Consider the following 18,908-nt stretch of genomic DNA (forward strand, 5'->3'; position numbering starts at 1 on the left):
AGTGTTATACCATCTTAAACTGTTTTAATTATAAAGTTTCGGATTTGTGTAACTACAGATTCCTATGCCACATACTTTCTATTCTCTATTTTTTTGACTTGTGATATCACAATTACACTGCAATATAATATACATCTCTTCAAATTAATATTGCATCCATTTTTTTAAATTTAAAAATGAACACAACTAAGAAAAGCAAAAAAGCTTTTAAAAGGAAGAGCAATGATGAAGGACTACTCCTTCTAATATTAAAATATAAAGGACTATTACAAAATAAATGGTCGCCCAAAATAGGCTGTGTATACAAAATTAAATTACTAAAGTTGGTATCAAAATTTAGTGAGGACAAAAGGATTATTCAAAAAACAAAAAAACCCAATGGAACAACTGGTAAGCCATTTTGAAAAACAAAATACTGTTTGTATTTCCAATATTCTATTTGTCACTACAACATCTTTGTGAAATAGGAAGAAGTAAATATCATTTTAAATTATTAGGTTTCACAATATGGTATCAAACATACTAGCCATTCTGGTATATCTGTATTGTTTTAAAAACAAATGGAACTCTATGTCAGATCATAGTTAAACTAAGTCCTCTAAAAAAGGGATAATCTCAAAATATTAAGTGACATACTATGAAATAAAGCCTAGTAAGAAGTGACATTCTTTATAGAAAACCATTAGAAAATGAGGTGGCACTTCTTGGCCTTTAGATTAAGTATGAGTCTATCGTAAGAGTTCGTCCCCAGGTAATACAAACTTCATATCTCTAACAATCAAATCATCCTAAATACCCCAGAAATCAATCTGAAAACTGGCAAAAAAAAACAAAACAAACAAAAAAAAAAAAAACAAAAAAAACCAAAACCTCCACAAATAAAGGTAGAGAGGAGGCCACATCAAAGGAGGTAGGAAGTACGGAGACTCAACTTGGGAGAAAAATGTATCGTAGCCAATGGGGTAAGGAGGAAGTTACCATCTGGAGAAGGGCAAGAGACAGGCTAACACATAGGGAAGTATACAGGAAATGAATCCCCACAGCAATTGGCTTGGAAAGTGAGAGGGCCTGAATTTCTTGAGTTCTTGCAACCAGTGGGGCTTAAAGCCTGGAGTTCTAAAGGTCAGCATGCTTGGCTCAGGGAAAGCTGGGACTGGGACACTGGGACTACTCTTGGAGAGAAGGCTGGGCAAACAGCCTATGGATGGACCCAGCTTGCAAAAACCAATCTGGGGCACACTGTAGGGAGGTTAGCTACTCCTCTTTGAGAATGTTCCAGAGTGAGGGCATTCAGAGAGAGAGAGACCTCCAGGTAAAAAGGAACTGGCAGGTACCAATTACCTCACCTGCCTGTCAGAATACAGAGCTACCGGCAAAAAACAGTCTTGGGCCCACACTCATTACCTAACTTGCTTATACCAAGCCCCACCCACCCCCTCACTATCTGGGGAAAACAACCTTCCTAGTCACTCTTGCCTAGGTGGCAGCATGGCAGGCCCCCTCTTCTACAAGAATGGCCCAAACCCATGCCAATACTATGGCTCCTATCTGGTAAGTTTTGCAAAGCTGCAGTTTAGGTGATGGTGGTGACAGGTTATTTCACAAAGCAGACCAGAACACATTTAGTTAAAATGCACTACATTCAGGGCAGGGACCAAACACTGCCCACAATAGGCATCTGTAGATGACTGCCCTGAAGCATAAAACTATCAGGACCACACAACAGCAGAGTACACTTAGCATTGCTGGAAGTGCCAGGTCCTGGGGAAGAAGGGACACTATACTGCAGGGCACCACAGGACCTCTTGTTCATAAAGCCATTGCCCTCAAAAATAGGAGAAGTAGCTGACTTCCCTCACACATAGAAACAGACACTGAGACTTATACAAAATGGGAAGACAGAAGAATTTCTCCCAAATGAGATAACAGGACAAGGACGTGGCAAAAAACCTAAGTGAAACAGATAAAAGAAAATTTAAAGCAATGATTACAAGTATACTTACTGGACTTGAGAAAAGAGTGGAGCACATCAATGAGACCATTAACACAGAGATAAGAAGTAACACAGCACAGAAAAAGGACTCAATAAATGAAATGAGAAACATGCTTGATGGAATAAACTGCAGGCTGGAAGAAGAGGAACTAATTAATGACCCAGAAGACAGAGTAATGGAAAATAATCAAGCTGAACAAAAGAAAGAAAAAAGAATTATGGAAAATGAGAACAGATGTAGAGAATTTCAATGTCTCCATCAAGTGTAACAACATTCATATTACAGGAGTCCCAGGAGCACAGAGAAAAGGGAGTAAAGAATTTATTTGGAGAAATAATAGCTGAAAACTTCCTTAATTTGGGGAAGGAAACAGATATCCAGATCTAGGAGGCACAAAGAAACCCCAACAAAAGCAACAAAAGTAGATCCACACCAAGACATATGTAATTAAAATGGGAAAATACAGTGGTAAAGGAAAAAATATTAAAAGTGACAAAATAAAAATAGACAGTTATATACAAAGGAAATACCATAAGGCTATCAGAGAATTTTTCAGCAGAAACTTTCCAATCCAGAAAGGAGTGCCATGTTATATGCAAACTGCTGAATGGGAAATATCTGCAGCCAAGAATACTCTTTCCTGCAAGGCTATCAGAATAGAAGGAAAGAGTGAGTTTGTCAGACAAACAAAAATTAAAGGAGTTCATGACCACTAAACCAGCCCTGCAGAAAATATTAAAGGGGTCTCTTTGAGTGTAAATAGAGGAAGACCAAAATGACAGCATGAAGGCAGGAAACACAAAAATAGTAAAAATGAATATTCCTGTAAAAAAAAATCAGTAAAGGAATTCACAAAATGAAAGGATATAAAATATGACACCACATACCTAAAACATGGGGAGACGAAGAGTAAAGAATGGGTTCAAACTTAAACAACCATCAACTTGTATACAGGCTGCTCTATGCAGAAGATGTTATATACAAACCTAATGGTAACCACAAATCAAAAACCACTAATAAATATGCAAAGAATAAAGAGAAGAAATCCAAACATATCATTAAAGAAAATCAGCAAACCACGAAAGAGAAAAGAACAAATCAGAAAATCTTCGGAAACAACCACAGAACAAGTAATAAAACGGCAATAAATGCATATCAATAATAACTTTGAATGTAAATGGACTAAAGACTCCAATAAACAGACAGAGGGGAACAGAATGGACAAAAAACCCCAAGACCCATCTATATGCTGTGTATAAGAGACACATTTTAGACCTAAACACATCTGCAGATTGAAAGTGAGGGGATGGAGAAACATTTATCATGTAAATGGATGTCAAAAGAAAGCCAGAGTAGCAATACTTATATTGGCTTTAAATCAAAGACTGTTAACAAGAGACCAAGAAAGACACGATGTAATAATTAAGGGAACAATCCAATAGACTATAATAATTGTAAATATTTACACATCCAATATGGGAGCACTCCAATACATAAAACATTTAATAACAAACATAAAGGAATGAATCAATAATAATACAACAGTAGGGGACTTTAACACCCCACTGATATCAATGTACAGATCATCTAAACGGAAAATCAACAAGGACAATGGCTTGGAATGACACATTGGACCAGAAAGATTTAGCAGATATATTGACAACATTCCATCCAAAAATAGCAGAATACACATCCTTCTCAAGAGCACATGGAACTTTCTCCAAAACAGATCTCCAGATATTAGGCCACAAAACAAGCCTCAACAAATCAAAGTCATACCGTGTATCTTTTATGAAAACAACATTATGAAACTATACGTCAACCACAAGGAAAAAAATCTCGGAAAACCACAAATACATGGAGGTTAACTAACATGCTACTGAACAATGAATGGGTCAACCAGGAAATCAAAGAAGGAAATAAAAAAGCACATGGAAACAAATAAATATTAAAATATAATGGTTCACACCTGTGGGACAGTTTTAAGAGGGAAGTTTATAGCAATATGAGCCTACAGGCCTACCTCAAGAAGCAAGACAAATCTCAAGTAAATAACCTTACACCTAAAGGAGCTAAAAAGAACAAAAAACCCTAAAACCAGCAAAGGAAGGAAATAATAAAGATTAGAGCAGAAATAAATGATATAGAAACCAAAAAAACAATAGAACAGATCAATGAAACCAAGAGCTTGTTCTTTGGGGGGGAAAAAAATGATAAAACTGGTAAGCCTCTAGCCACACTTATCAGGGTAAAAAAAAAAGAAAAAAACCAAATAAATAAAATCAAAAAGGAGAGAAGAGAAATACCACCACAGAAATACAAACATTCATAGAACAATATGAAAAACTACATGCCAACATTGGACAGCCTAGAAGAAATAGGTAAATTCCTAGAAACATGTAACCTACCAAAACTGACACAGGAAGAACAGAAAATTTGAACAGACTAATAACCAGTGAGAAAATTACATCAGTAATCAAAAAAACTCCCAGGAAACAAAAGTCCAGAGCCACTTGGCTTCTCAAATTCTACAATCATTTGAAGAACAGTTAATACCTATGCTTCTCAAACATTCCAAAAAATAAAAAAGGAAGGAAAACTTCAAATTCATTCTATGAGGGCAGCATTATCCTGACACCGAAACTAGATAAAGATATCACAAAAACAACTACAGGCCAAGATCTCTGATGAATACAGATGCAAAAATTCTCAACATAATACCAGCAAACAGAATCCAACAATACATTAAAAAAAATTATTCACCACAATCAAGCGGGATTTAATGCTAGGTTGCAAGGGCGGTTCACTATTTGCAAATCAATCAACATGATACAGCACATCAATAAGAATAAGAACCATATGATTATTTTAGTAGATGCAGAGAAAGCATTTGGCAAAGTACATCTATTCATGATAAAAACCCTCAATGAAGTAGGTTTAGAGGAAACATACCTAAACATAAAATAGAGGAGAAACTGAGAGCCTTTCCCTTAAGGTCAGGAACAACACAAAGATGTCTTTGTATTCAACACTTGTATTCAACATACTACTGGAAGACCTAGCCACAGCAATCAGAAAATATAAAGAAATAAAAGGCATTCAAAACAGTAAGGAAGCAGTAAAACTTTTCACTTATTTGCAGATGACATGATACTCTATATAGAAAACCCAAAAGACTCCAACAAAAAGCTGCTAAAATAAATGAAGTCAGTAAAGTGGCAAGATATAAAATCAATGTACAGATCTCCATTGCATTTCTATATATCAATAATGAAGCAGTAGAAAGAGAAATTAAGAAAACAATACCATTTACAATTGCACCAAAAAGAGTAAGATATCTAGGATAAACATAACCAAAGAGGTGACAAATCTGTTCCCTGAAAACTATAAAGCACTGATGAAAGAAAATGAAGAGGACACAAAGAGATAGGAAGACATTCTATGCTCATGGATTGTAAGAATATTGTTAAAACGTCTAAACTACCCAAAGCAATATGCATTTAATGTAGTTCCTGTCAAAATACTAAGCATTTTTCACAGAGCTAGAACAAATAATCCTAAAATGTCTATGCAACCACAGAAGACCCCAAATAGCCAAAGCAATCTTAAAAGCAAAGCTGGAGGCATCACAATTCCAGACTTCAAGTTACATTACAAGGCTGCAGTAATCAAGACAGTATGGTACTGGCACAAAAATAGACATGCAGACCAATGGAATAGAAAACCCAGAAATAAACCCACAATTATATGGTCCATTAATCTTCGACAAAGGGGGAAAGAATATCCAAAGGGAAAAAGATAATGTCTTCAAAAAATGGGGGCACCTGGGTGGCTCAGTTGGTTGAGCATCCAACTTCGGCTCAGGTCATGATCTCACAGTCTGTGAGTTCGAGCCCTGTGTTGGGCTCTGTGCTGACAGCTCAGAGCCTGGAGCCTGCTTCAGATTCTGTGTCTCCCTCTCTCTCTGCCCCTCCCCTGCTCATGATCTGTCTCTCTCTGTGTCAAAAATAAATAAAAACATTAAAAAAAATTAAGAAACAAACAAAAAATGGTGCTGGGAAAACTGGACAGAAACATGCAGAAGAATGAAACTGGACCACTGTCTTATACCATATGCAAAAATAGACTCAAAATCTACTAAAGACCTAAATGTGAGATCTGAAACCGTAAAAATTCTACAAGAAAGCACAGATAGTAATTTCTCTGACACTGGCCTTTAGGAACTTCTTTCTAAATAGCTCCCCCTGAGACAAGGAAAAAAAAAAAAAAGCAAAAATAAACTATTGGGACTATATCAAAATGTAAAGCTTCTGGATGGTGAAGAAAACCAACAAAACTACAAGGCAACCTACTGAATGAGAGAAGATATCTGTAAATGACATATCTGATAAAGTGTTAGTATCCAAAATATATAAAGAGCTGATACAACCCAACACCCCAAAAACAAATAATGCAATTTACAAATGGACAGAAGACAGATATTCTCCCAAGGAAAACATACAGATGGCCAACAAACCCATTGAAAGATGCTCAACATCACTCAGCATCAAGGAAATGCAAATCAAAACCACAAGGAGATATCATTTCACACCTGCCAGAATGGTTAGAATAAAAAACAAAAGAACAGGTGCTGGCAAGGATGTGGAGCAAAAGGAACCCTCATGCACTGTTGGTGGGAATGCAAATTGGTACAGCTACTGTGAAAGATAATATGAGGTTCCTCAAAAAGTTAAAAGAGAACTAACCTACAATCCAACAAATATACTACTGGGTATTTCCCTAAAGAATACAAAAACACTAATTCAAAGAGATACACACACCCCATGTTTATATAGCATTATTTACAACAGCCAAATTATGGAAGTAAAGAGTCCATTGATAGATGAATGGATAAAGAAGACATGATATACACACACAATGGAATATTATTCAGCCATTAAAAAAGAATCAAATCTTGCCCTTTGCAATGACATGCATGGAGGGAGAGTATAATGCTAAGTGAAATAAGTCAGAGAAAAAGACAGATACCATATGGTTTCACTCATGTGGAATTGAGTTTTAACAAAACAAGCAAAGGGAAAGAGAGAGAAAGAGAGTGAGGCATACCATGAAAAAGACTCAACTTTAGAGAACCAACTGATGGTTACCAGAGAGGAGGTGGTTGGGGGGATAGGTAGAATAGTTGTTGGGATAAAGGAGTGCATTTGTGATGAGCACCAGGTGGTTAAAATAAAAACTTAAAAGAGTTAAAACAAGTTTATAACATTCTTTCCATTAAATTTACTTTAAACAACTTATTATCATTTGTCTAGATCAGCTCACAATTTTTACATGAGGTGTTTGTGTGATCTGAAATGATAATTTAAATGTATTAGCATATGTGTCTTCAAATAATTTTAGTTCAAATCCACATATTGCTAAAACTGACTGGTGTGTTACCTATTGTATAATTTTTTTTTTAATTTTTTTTAACGTTTATTTTTGAGACAGAGAGAGACAGAGCATGAACGGAGGAGGGTCAAAGAGAGAGGGAGACACAGAATCTGAAGCAGGCTCCAGGCTCTGAGCTGTCAGCACAGAGCTCGATGTGGGGCTCGAACTCACGGACCAAGAGATCATGACCTGAGCCGAAGTCGGGTGCCTAACCGACTGAGCCACCCAGGTGCCCCCCTATTGTGTAATTTTTTAACAAATTGTGTAACTGGTAAATTTTTTACTGTATACAATTTCATCTTTCCAAATATTTTAAGCTACATCATATACTAAAAATACTTAGTTGATATTATATTACACCAACCACCATAACAAAGATGGCTACCCCATTTCCACAATCTTTGTAGCTAACAATTAATTTTCCAAACATACTGGCATAGTTCATTTAGACCTGCCAGCAATCAGGGATTTTTATGCTTACCTACTATTACTGTTACCACATGCTTTTTCTTTGTCTACAGTAATTTCTGTATAGAAAAGTATTTTCCAGGATACAATCTGTCATTTGGAACCACATGTATTTTTTCAATAAAATGTTTGAGATACAGTAAATCACACTAACTTTCTGTTATCTTTATCAGTTAACTGCAGATTGAAAATTTTTGTACTTCAAGTAGTTTGGCCAAAGAGAGCATTAAAAATATACTGTATTCTTATTAAATTAAAATTTACATTTAAAAAGTTATACTAATAAGAGTTCTTGTCTAAAATCATCTACTTTATGTCTCAGGATACTCCACACACAACAAATCACAAAAGTTAAACAATCCTCCTTGGCTCTCTGTCCTCTCAATATTGGAGTGCAATAGGAATAAGTCAAATCATAACAAAATGGAATACCAAGTATGGGATTCTTCCCTATTCCAGCAAAGTCAGACTTGATAAATGACTTTAAAGCACCACAACAGGCCTCTCTGGTTTGAGAAGCAACAACAGTGGGACAAACTGTCAGCATACCACGAACAATCTGTTTTATTAAGTGATAAATACTATGTCTTAATGGCTGTCGTCTTCTTTAACCTTGAATAAATAGAAAAAACATGGGAGTTTATATAAAAATTATGTTACATAAAGGACATAAGCTGATGAAAAAGACTAATTAGTACTGAAAATGTGTATTTTAGAAAATAAATATTGTGAGCTGTTTAAGCCAGACTTAGATAAACACAAAACAACAGACTAAGAAGGTACATGACAAGGAGGCAGACAAGTAGGAAGGACTGTTAGAAGCTAAAATGCAGTATTATATTAGAAGAAGCAAAGTGTGGAACTGCTGGTGAAGAAAATCACACTGGTGATATGGCAGAATTCTGAGGGGGAAAAAAAAAAGAAAGAACATGGAGAAATGACATAGAGCAATAAGAACAAAGGCTTAAGAATTGGATATGCTAATGCTAAGAAAGGACAAGAAGAAATAAATGAGAAGAAATATCCCAAAATAAACTTATTCTTCAGTGAAAACAGACCTAAATTCATATTAAGAGGCTTTGAATAATATTAATTTTATGATCAGTGCTTAAACATAGCCTGTGAATGACAAATGCAGGAAGACAAGAGAATGAAATAAAAGGTACAAAAGGAAATAGGAAAGAAATAAAAACTTTCTGTCATTTGCAGATGACATGATTGTAGAAAATCCCCAAATATTGACAAATTTTTGGAACAAATGATCAATTACAACAAGATTGCATGATACAAGATAAAACACAAAGTCATTTGCTTTTGTATATATCAGCAATGAGCGGGTGGAATCTGAATTAAAAATGTCATACTACTCACATTAGCACCAAAACTATTTACTTAGTATAAATCTAATGACATATGTGTAAGATCTATATGAGAAAAACCACAAAAGTCTGATGAAAGACCTAAATAAATGAAAAGATATTCCATGTTTATCAATGTGAAGATTCAATATACTTAAGAAACCAATTTTTCCATTGTGATCTATAGATTGAACACAAAATCCCACAACTGAATACAAAAATTCCAGTACTTGGAAATAAATACATAAATTCTAAAGTTAATAAAAAGGCAAAGTACCCAGAATAGCCAAAATAATACTGAAGCAGCACACAAAGTTGGAAGACTGTCAATGCCTAACTTTAAGCCTTACTATAAAGCTACGGTAATCAAGACAGGCAGAAACAGACTGACACAAATACAATCAACTGACCTTTGAAAAAGAAGCAAAGGTAATTCACTGAAGAAAAGACGGCCTTGTCAACAAACGCTGAAACAATTTAAACATTCATATACAAGGAAAAGAAAAAAAAGAAAGAAAAAGAATTTAGACACAGACCTTACACTGTTCAAAGAAATTAACTCAAAATAAATCACCAACCCAACTGTAAAACACAATGACTATAAAAGTTCCAGAAGGACACATAGGAGAAAAACCTAGAAGGCCTTGGATTTGGTGATGAAGTTTTAGATATAACACCAAAATCACAACCCATGAAAGAAATAACTGGTAAGTTGATATGGAAACACTGCTTGCCAAGGAAACTCATAATAGAATTAAAAGAGAAACCACAGATTTGGAGATTTGGAGCAAAACACATAGCTGGTATATCCAAAATATACAAAGACTTCTCAAAACATATCAATAAGAAATGAATAAACCCAATTCAAAAATGGTCAGAAAATACCTTACCAAAGATATACAGATGAAAATAAGCATATGAAAAGATACTTAATATCATACATAATTAGAAGATTGCAAATAAAAATAGCATTGGGATACTACTACATACATACTAGAATGGCTAACATTAAAAACAACGAAAATACCAAATGCTAATGAGGATGCATAACAAGAGAAACTCTTATTAATTGCTGGTGAAAAAAGCAAAATGGTACTGACACTTTGGTAAAAGGCGAAAGATTTATGCGATTTGAAGAGAAACCAGAGCATGGTACTGACACTTTGGAAGACAGCTTAGTACAGTCTTACAAAGCTAAACAGTCTTACCATACGATCCAACAATGTTGCTCCCAAGTATTTATCCAATTAAGTTGAAGATTATGTCCACATAAAAACCTGCATACAAGTGTTTACAAAAGCTTTATTCAGAACTACTCAAAACTGGAACTAATCAAGTTCCTTTAATAGGTGAATGGATAAACAGTGGTACATCCATACAAAGGAATATTATTAAACAATTAAAAGAAATGACCTATCAAGCCATAAAATGACATGAAGGACCCTTAAATTCATACTGGTAAGTGGAAGAAGCCAATCTTCTTAATTTTATGATTCCAACTGTGACATTCTGAAAAAGGCAAAACCATGGTGATAATAAGAAAATTAGTGCTTGCCAAGGATTGGGGGTGGGAAGACTAATAGGTAAAGTACAGGGGATTTTTAGGGTGGCAAAATTATTTTCTATGACACTGTAATGTTGGACACATGACTATGCATATGTTAAAATCCTCAGAATTGTACATCAGAAAGAGTGAACCTTCATGAAAACTATGAGACGCTAGTTAATGACAACATATTAATACTGGTTCGTGAATTTCTACAAATGTACCATGCTAAGGGAAGATGTTAATAACAGGGGAAGTTGTATGTGTGTATGTGGGGGGGGGGGGGGATGGTTATAACAGGGGAACTCTCTGGCACAAAAACAGACACTCAGATCAATACAACAGAATAGAGAACCCCGAAATGGACCCACAAACGTATGGCCAACTAATCTTTGACAAAGCAGGAAAGAATATCCGATGGAATAAAGACAGTCTCTTCAGCAAGTGGTGCTGAGGAAACTGGACAGTGACATGCAGAAGAATGAACGTGGACCACTTTCTTACACCATACACAAAAATAAACTCAAAATGGATGAAAGACCTAACCATATGACATGAAGCCATCAGAATCCTTGAGGAGAAAGCAGGCAAAAAACCTCTTTGACCTTGGCCACAGCAACTTCTCACTCAACACGTCTCCAGAGGCAAGGGAAACAAAAAGCAAAAATGAACTATTGGGACCTCATCAAAATAAAAAGCTTCTGCACAGTGAAGGAAACAAGCAGCAAAAATAAAAGCCAACCGATGGAATGGGAGAAGATATTTGCAAGTGACATATCAGATAAAGGGTTAGTATCCAAAATCTATAAAGAACTTATCAACTCAACACCCAAAAAACAAATAATCCAGTGAAGAAATGGGCAAAAGACATGAATAGACACTTCTCCAAAGAAGACATCTGGATGACCAACCGACACACAAAAAAATGCTCAACTTCACTCATCATCAGGGAAATACAAATCAAAACCACAATGAGATACCACCTTACACTTGTCAGAATGGCTAACATTAACAACTCAGGCAACAACAGATGTTGGCGAGGATGCGGAGAAAGAGGATCTCTTTTGTGCTGCTGGTGGGAATGCAAACTGGTGCAGTCACTCTGGAAAACAGTATGGAAGTTCCTCAAAAATTAAAAATAGAACTACCCTACAACCTAGCAATTGCACTACTAGGTAATTATTCAAGGGATACAGGTATGCTGTTTTGAAGGGACACATGCACCCCCATGTTTATAGTGCACTATCAACAATAGCCAAAGTATGGAAAGACTCCAAATGTCCATCGATGGATGAACGGATAAAGAAGATGTGGCATATATATACAATGGAGTATTACTCGACAATCAAAAAGAATGAAATCTTGCCATTTACAACTATATGGATGGAACTGGAGGGTATTATGCTAAGCGAAATTGGAGAAAGACAAGTATTGTAGACTTCACTCATATGAGGACTTTAATACACAGAACAGATGAACACAAGGGAAGGGAAGCAAAAATAATATAAAAAAAGGGAGGGGGACAAAACAGAAGAGACTCTTACATATGGAGAACAAACAGAGGGTTACTGGTAGGGGGGATGGGCTAAATGGGTAAGGGGCATTAAGGAATCTACTCCTGAAATCATTGTCGCAGTATATGCTAACTAACTTGGATGTAAATTAAAATAAAACAAAGTAATAAAAAAAATAAATAAATAAATATTGAAAAAAATAACCAGGGAACTCTCTTACATGTTTAAATTTTTTTTTTTGGTAAGAAATAGGTCTATTTTAGCCAATTTACTAATTAAATGAGTAAAGTTTCAATTGGTATTTAAACATCTTTACAAGTGTTTACTAACTCTACTTCCTTTTTTTTTTTGAACCTTCTCCATGCTTTTAGGGACAAACTTCCAAGATGAAGTTCAGAATAAATTCAGTTGCTTGCTTGCGACCCAAGTTATATTTTTAGGCTAGACCCTTTAATATACACACCACTGAGATACAACTTCTCTGTTGTAATGCCACTTTGTTTCAAGATGCATAGTTTATGATGGAATAATAGGTCTAATGTACTGATTTCCTACATCTCATTTTCTCAGAGTATCACTAATGGAGCTCTTGAAGAATTAAAGCATTATCTAAAAATAATCTTTAAACATTTGTATGATGATGTGTTTTCCAAAGGTAACAGAACAATGAAAACAGAAAAAAAAAATTAACCTTTACTGAAAAAAGATCTAAATTCATATTAAGGGAGTTTATACAGTATCAGTTTTTATGACCTATGCTTATAGTCTGAAATTTTTACACTGATAAGATAAAGAAATTCTACAACTATCAAGTCAGGGAAAAATCACACACAAAACAAGTTAGCCATGGTGAACATCACAGACATTCACCAAATACTTCTAGCAACCCTTCTAGGCATCTAGGAGAAATCCACTTCTTCGCTCTCTTGAAATTAGGTATGAGCATGTGACACTCTGGCCAGGCAACTGTGAGGAGATGCAGTCTGTATCACCTCTGGGTAGGAACTGTAACAAGAATATGTGTCTGTGTTTCATCATTCTCCCTTTTCCTACATCAGCGCTTGCACTTTTATGTTTTGGAGGTGTTGCTTTCCTTAAACCTCATGAACCAACTTCTGCTAACTTCAAACTTTTCTTCTGCAGCTTCCTCACCTCTCAGCCTTTGAACAACTGAACAGAATTAGGGCCTTGTTCTGGATTAGGCTTTGGCTTAAGGGAATGTGTAGGCCACTAAAACTTTCTCCATATCAGCAATAGGGCTATTTCACTTTCTCACCACTGGTGTGTTTACTGGAGTAGCACTTTTAATTTCCTTCAAGAACTTTTCCTTTGTATTCACTGCTTGACTAGTGTAAGAGGCCTAGCCTAGCTTTCAGCTTATCTTGGTTCTGACATGCCTGCTTCACTAAATTCAATCATTTCTACCTTTTGATTTAAAGTGTTTTGATTTAAAATGTGTGACTCTCCCCTTCACTTAAACACCTAGAGGCCACTGTAGTGTTACTAATTGCCTAATGTCAATATTGTTGTATCTTAGGGAATAGGAAGGCCCAAGGAGAGGGACAGAGATGGGGGAGTGGCCGCTGGGTGGAGCAGTCAGAACAAACACATCAATCCATTAAGTTTGCCATCTTATATGCACATGGTTCCTGAAACCTCAAAACAATTATAACAGTAACATCAAAGATCACTGTTTACACATCACCATGACACATATGATAATGAATATGTTTGAAATATTTTGAGAATTACCAAGATGGGACAGAGACACAAAATAACCACATGCTGTTGGAAAAACGGCACCTACATACTTGCTCAACAAAGGGTTGCCAAAAATCTTCAATTTGTAAAATACACGGTATATGCAAAGTGCAGCAGAGCAAAGTAAAATGAGGTATGCCTGTACAAACCAATAAAAATAGGATATTTTTTCCTCTTCCCTTTTCTTCTGGACTACAGACAAATGTTACTTTTTGCTGATGCATAATAATCTATCATATGGATGGATGAACCAGCATTTATTAACTGGTATTCTCTTGATGGGCATTTATGTTGTTTCTGATCTTTCACTATCAATAAATGTTGTTGCAATGAGTAAGTGTATATACATCATTTAAAAAGTACAAATTCCTAGAATGCTGCTGAGTCAAAGGGCATATGAATTCGTAATGTGGTTAGATACTGTCTTTTATTCTAGTTATGTAAATTTATACTACCAGTAGGAACATGTGTCTATTTTCCTATAAGTTCACAATTTTAGTGTTCTCAATTTTACAGGTTTTGTCATCCTGGTAGACAAAAGTGCTAATGCTTTAAATTTGTTACTTATAAGTAAGATTGAAGATGCTTATAAGTTTAAGACAGATTTGTATTTAATTTTCTGTGACCTTTCTGTGCATATCCTTTGCTCAGTGTTTCTATTGTTAATATTATTGTTAAGAATTTAAAATATTCTAATAGCTCAAAGGCATACCAATCATATGGCTCTCTTGTTAAAACTATCCCAACAGCACTGAAGTCAAACACAAAGGAAAATCATAATAAAGAAAGCAAGAATAAAAAAATAGTGGTTATATAAAATGAGCATAAGGACTGAATCAAATACAGTATAGTCAAAATGAAAAAATTATTCTAAATATAATTGTAATATAATAAATGTGAAAAAGTATTCCAAGATTAAAAAAGAAAAGAAATTACCTAGATCTGTATTCCCAACTTATATACTTCAAATACTGGAAATGGGTGAGAAGAGTAAAATACTAAAGTCCTTATTTCCTCACCTTACCTAATGTACAGTCAATATTTATTGGTTATAAAATAAGCAATATTACTTATAATTTAACTTAATTAATATAATTTAATAATTATAATTAACTTATAATTTACATAATTTTATTTAATACATAATTTTACTTCAACACATAAAAATAACTATGTTAGTGAAAAATCTAAATTCATTGCATGGAATATAGCAGAAAAGAAATTTTACGCAGCCCAAGTACTGAAAGTTAATAGTAATATATTCAACGTAACAGCTATAATTTGTCTCATATATCGAAAAGAATGTGAAAAGACAAAATCAGAGGAAAAAGCAAGAGTATGCTTTTGAGGTAACTAAGCGAAATATGATAGAGGGAAAGTAGACAAGAATTCTAGAAGATGGGAGTATAATGAAAAAATTACTTGAGTTAGGATTAAACAGTAAATAATCAAATAGTAGGGAGAAAAGAATGCATGGTATGATAGTTACCCAATTTATAAACAGAATCAATGCCTACCTTACAGGGTTAGTATAAAACTGATAATAGATAAAAAGCACAAGTTAAGGTACAGAACATAGATAAAAAGCCTAAGAAACATGCTCAATAAATGCTAATTTGCTGTTTCTACTGGCAATCACTAATTCTTCAAGGACAAAAGACAATGGGAAAACATCAAATGAAAATTTGTTACTGAGGAGGAAAGTAAGGTAAAAAGGATATGCTCAATTCAAATATACCACCCTAAGTTTTAAGGCTTTGTAGGTCTTCTATTATTTAAAGAAAAAAACAAAAGAAAAATTAACAAAATAATGAAAATAAAAGATATTTCCGGTATTGGCTAGAAGAACCATCACATGTCTACAGAAGCAAGGAAATACCAGAAATCAATAGTTTTACCGTGGTCTTTCCTGATCCTCGGGGCCCAATAATGAGAACAGAGTTACTTTCTCCATGGATAGCAGTTCTTTTTAGCAGCTCAATTAAGTGTCTGAAATGACATAAATAGCCAACATTTAAAAAGGAAGCTAGAATAACTTGCTAGATAATACTTTTTAAAAGCTGAATATGAATATGCACAGAAAATAGGGATTCCCTTTTTCTCTCCCACTTGGCACTTGACTTATGCTGTATATAGTCCTACACAGAAAAACACAGGAAGAGATAGTAAGTCCATATGAATCTCTAGAAACTTCAAGAGGAAACCAAGTTAAGTTTGAAATATCTTGGCTTTATGATGATATGGGACAAGGGACAACAGTGGCAATTCTTGGAACCTTTCACTCCACAGCTGGCACTCGAGAATCAGGTACAAGACCTCAGAATTTGTCTCCATAATACCAGATGACAGAAACAACAAAAGATTCAAAGTTAAGGAGCTTTCCTGTTATGAAAACATTTATATCTGCTCTTGCTTTATAATATTCAGTGCTTCTGTATAAAAGCAAAATTTTTTATCTCTATAAAAATGTTAGCCATATTCAAGATAAAATCCATGTAAGGTAACGTAAAATCTATGTAGGTTTTTGAAAAACCTAAAGGGCATCTTTAAGTAGAAAAAGGGATAGCTAAACTTACTTGTATTGTACTTGTACTCCAAATAAGTTACTATGTGGGCTTTGATGACAAAATCTTTCCCGTAAAACTCTTTGTACCTGATTTAAAGAAGTGAGTAAATACAAATGAAAATGTTATTCATGAAATCAAAATGACTGAGAATACAGATTTATAGCAGTCAGAATTAGGTATTAATCAATTTATTTAACCCTCCATAAATAGCTTGTGTTCAAGAGTTCTGGTACCATTTTCATGAGTTGTAAAATTAGTGGGTTTTTTTTCTTTTTCTTTTTATTATCGCAAGTCCCAGAAGAAAGATGAGAATTTACTTGTGAAATCCAACAAGAGAATTACTTTAGCCACATCAGCAATTGGAGGGCTGTTTTACTGCATGTGAATGAATGATTGCTTCACTTTGTACATAACATATCAGCCAAGGAACAAAGACACAAAAGAATCGAATAACGTAATGTCATCTAATAATGCTCATGAACCACACCTCAATCTCTAGAGACCAAACACATCTAAACTGGCTTAGTTCAAGCCCTATCCATCTACATCTATCATGACAGTCAGGATTTGAGAAAATAAAGTTTAAAAGTCTATATACTTATTGAGGACCTATTAGATTCAGAACATACTACTACTAAAGGAGCATGACCCATGCCTAAAGAAACACTGCAAATAAATTGGGAAGAAATGACATATTGAAAAAAGTAGTAATTCAGCATATAAGGAAATGCTCAATTACATGGAAGAAATTGTGTTCATCTACACCTATAAAATGAAGAATCATTGGAATGAATTAAGAAAAAAAATCTTGTAAGGACCTAAATTTTGAGTTTGCCTTAGAAAAAAGGGCTTAGACTGGGTTTTAAAAAATTATGTCAGACAATCTAGCATAATTTTTAAAAATGTAGACCATTAAAGGCATTCCGTTTCTGAATCTGCTGCTACTACAGAGGTCTTTCAGGGACAAAAGTCTTAAGAGGCTATTTCAGATTTGGTCCCATCATCAGAAGAAAGAAGCTTCCAAGATTATTTGCTTCTCCCACACTGACAACATTGGACCGATCCTTTATGTACCAAAAAGATAAATCTGAGTCCTGTTTACATGTACCAGAGGCTAAGCAAAGCAAATTATTCAGTAGAGATAAAATAATCCATATTATCATTGTATAAGAAGGGGAAAGAATAAGGAGTGATGCCAGAAGTCAACTACATGGATTTTAAAGTTAGCCTTTTCTAAATGTTAATTTTTTTTTTTTTCAACGTTTTTTATTTATTTTTTTTTTGGGACAGAGAGAAACAGAGCATGAACGGGGGAGGGGCAGAGAGAGAGGGAGACACAGCATCGGAAACAGGCTCCAGGCTCCGAGCCATCAGCCCAGAGCCTGACGCGGGGCTGGAACTCACAGACCGCAAGATCGTGACCTGGCTGAAGTCGGACGCTTAACCGACTGCGCCACCCAGGCGCCCCAAATGTTAATTTTTTTAATATACAAAATTGAAACAATGAAACAGTTTTCTGGCAGGCCTGTTCTCAAGATTAAATAAGGCAGTCATCTGTAACATAACACAGGTATTGTATAGGTAACAGCTGATACCTATAAAACACTTAAATGAGCATCTACAGAGACTCAACTAAACATAATGCTTATTTCTCTACTTACGTAAGATCATTAGAAATCAAAAGATAAACCTCACTTTTTTTTTCTTTCTCAAACTTCATTAAAGTCTAATAGAAAGGCAAGAACTATGTATAACATCTAAGGGGTAAAGTGAAGTGAAGCTGTAGTGAACAGTGAAAGGTTCAAAAATCTCAAGTGATCTGAGATGAAGGTTAAATAGGTGTATACATGTACAGAAACTGAACTGTATGTAGATTTGTGCACTTTACTAGGATATGTAAATTATACTTCAGCTAAAAACTTTCTTTGAAACAGAGTTAAACATTTTCCTTCCAAAAAGAAAGTAAGGTCTTATATGAAGGGATGCCAATAACTTACATTTAGTTTTTATTAGAAAAACACACAGATCTGGTCAAGCCAGATAAATAGAAATACCAGAGCAGTTATTATACCCACTCCCTACTATATTCCTTAAGGGAGACACACATACATGTATACTCACCATTGGAATACAGTATGCACTTAATATTAAATTTTCATGATAAAAACACCCAACATACCAGGAAAAAAGACAGCATCCTCAATCTGATTAAGGGCACCTACAAAAACTATAGCTAACATCATATCAATTGTGAAAGACTGAATGTA

At 34.8% G+C, this 18,908-nt stretch overlaps 1 protein-coding gene across 8 annotated transcripts in view; it reads right to left on the minus strand.

Annotated features, from left to right (window-relative positions):
* The window catches only part of ORC4 (origin recognition complex subunit 4), an 83,087-nt gene that overhangs the window by 25,908 nt on the left and 38,271 nt on the right, over window positions 1-18,908 (minus strand). For 4 of the 8 annotated variants that reach the window (XM_030324854.2, XM_030324855.1, XM_030324857.1 and 1 more), the window contains 2 exons: window positions 16,651-16,727; window positions 15,973-16,063 (listed from right to left, as the gene is read on the minus strand). The exons of 1 other annotated variant lie outside the window; for it this stretch is intronic. In XM_030324854.2, coding sequence (XP_030180714.1) covers window positions 15,973-16,063; window positions 16,651-16,727 — 168 coding nt within the window. The remainder of the gene's footprint in view (window positions 1-15,972; window positions 16,064-16,650; window positions 16,728-18,908) is intronic. 3 more of the 8 variants (XM_030324858.2, XM_030324859.1, XM_030324860.1) reach the window with 1 other exon arrangement.

This window comes from Lynx canadensis, chromosome C1 (genome assembly GCF_007474595.2).
Source record: "Lynx canadensis isolate LIC74 chromosome C1, mLynCan4.pri.v2, whole genome shotgun sequence".
In the NCBI taxonomy this organism is placed as follows: Eukaryota; Metazoa; Chordata; class Mammalia; order Carnivora; family Felidae; genus Lynx; species Lynx canadensis.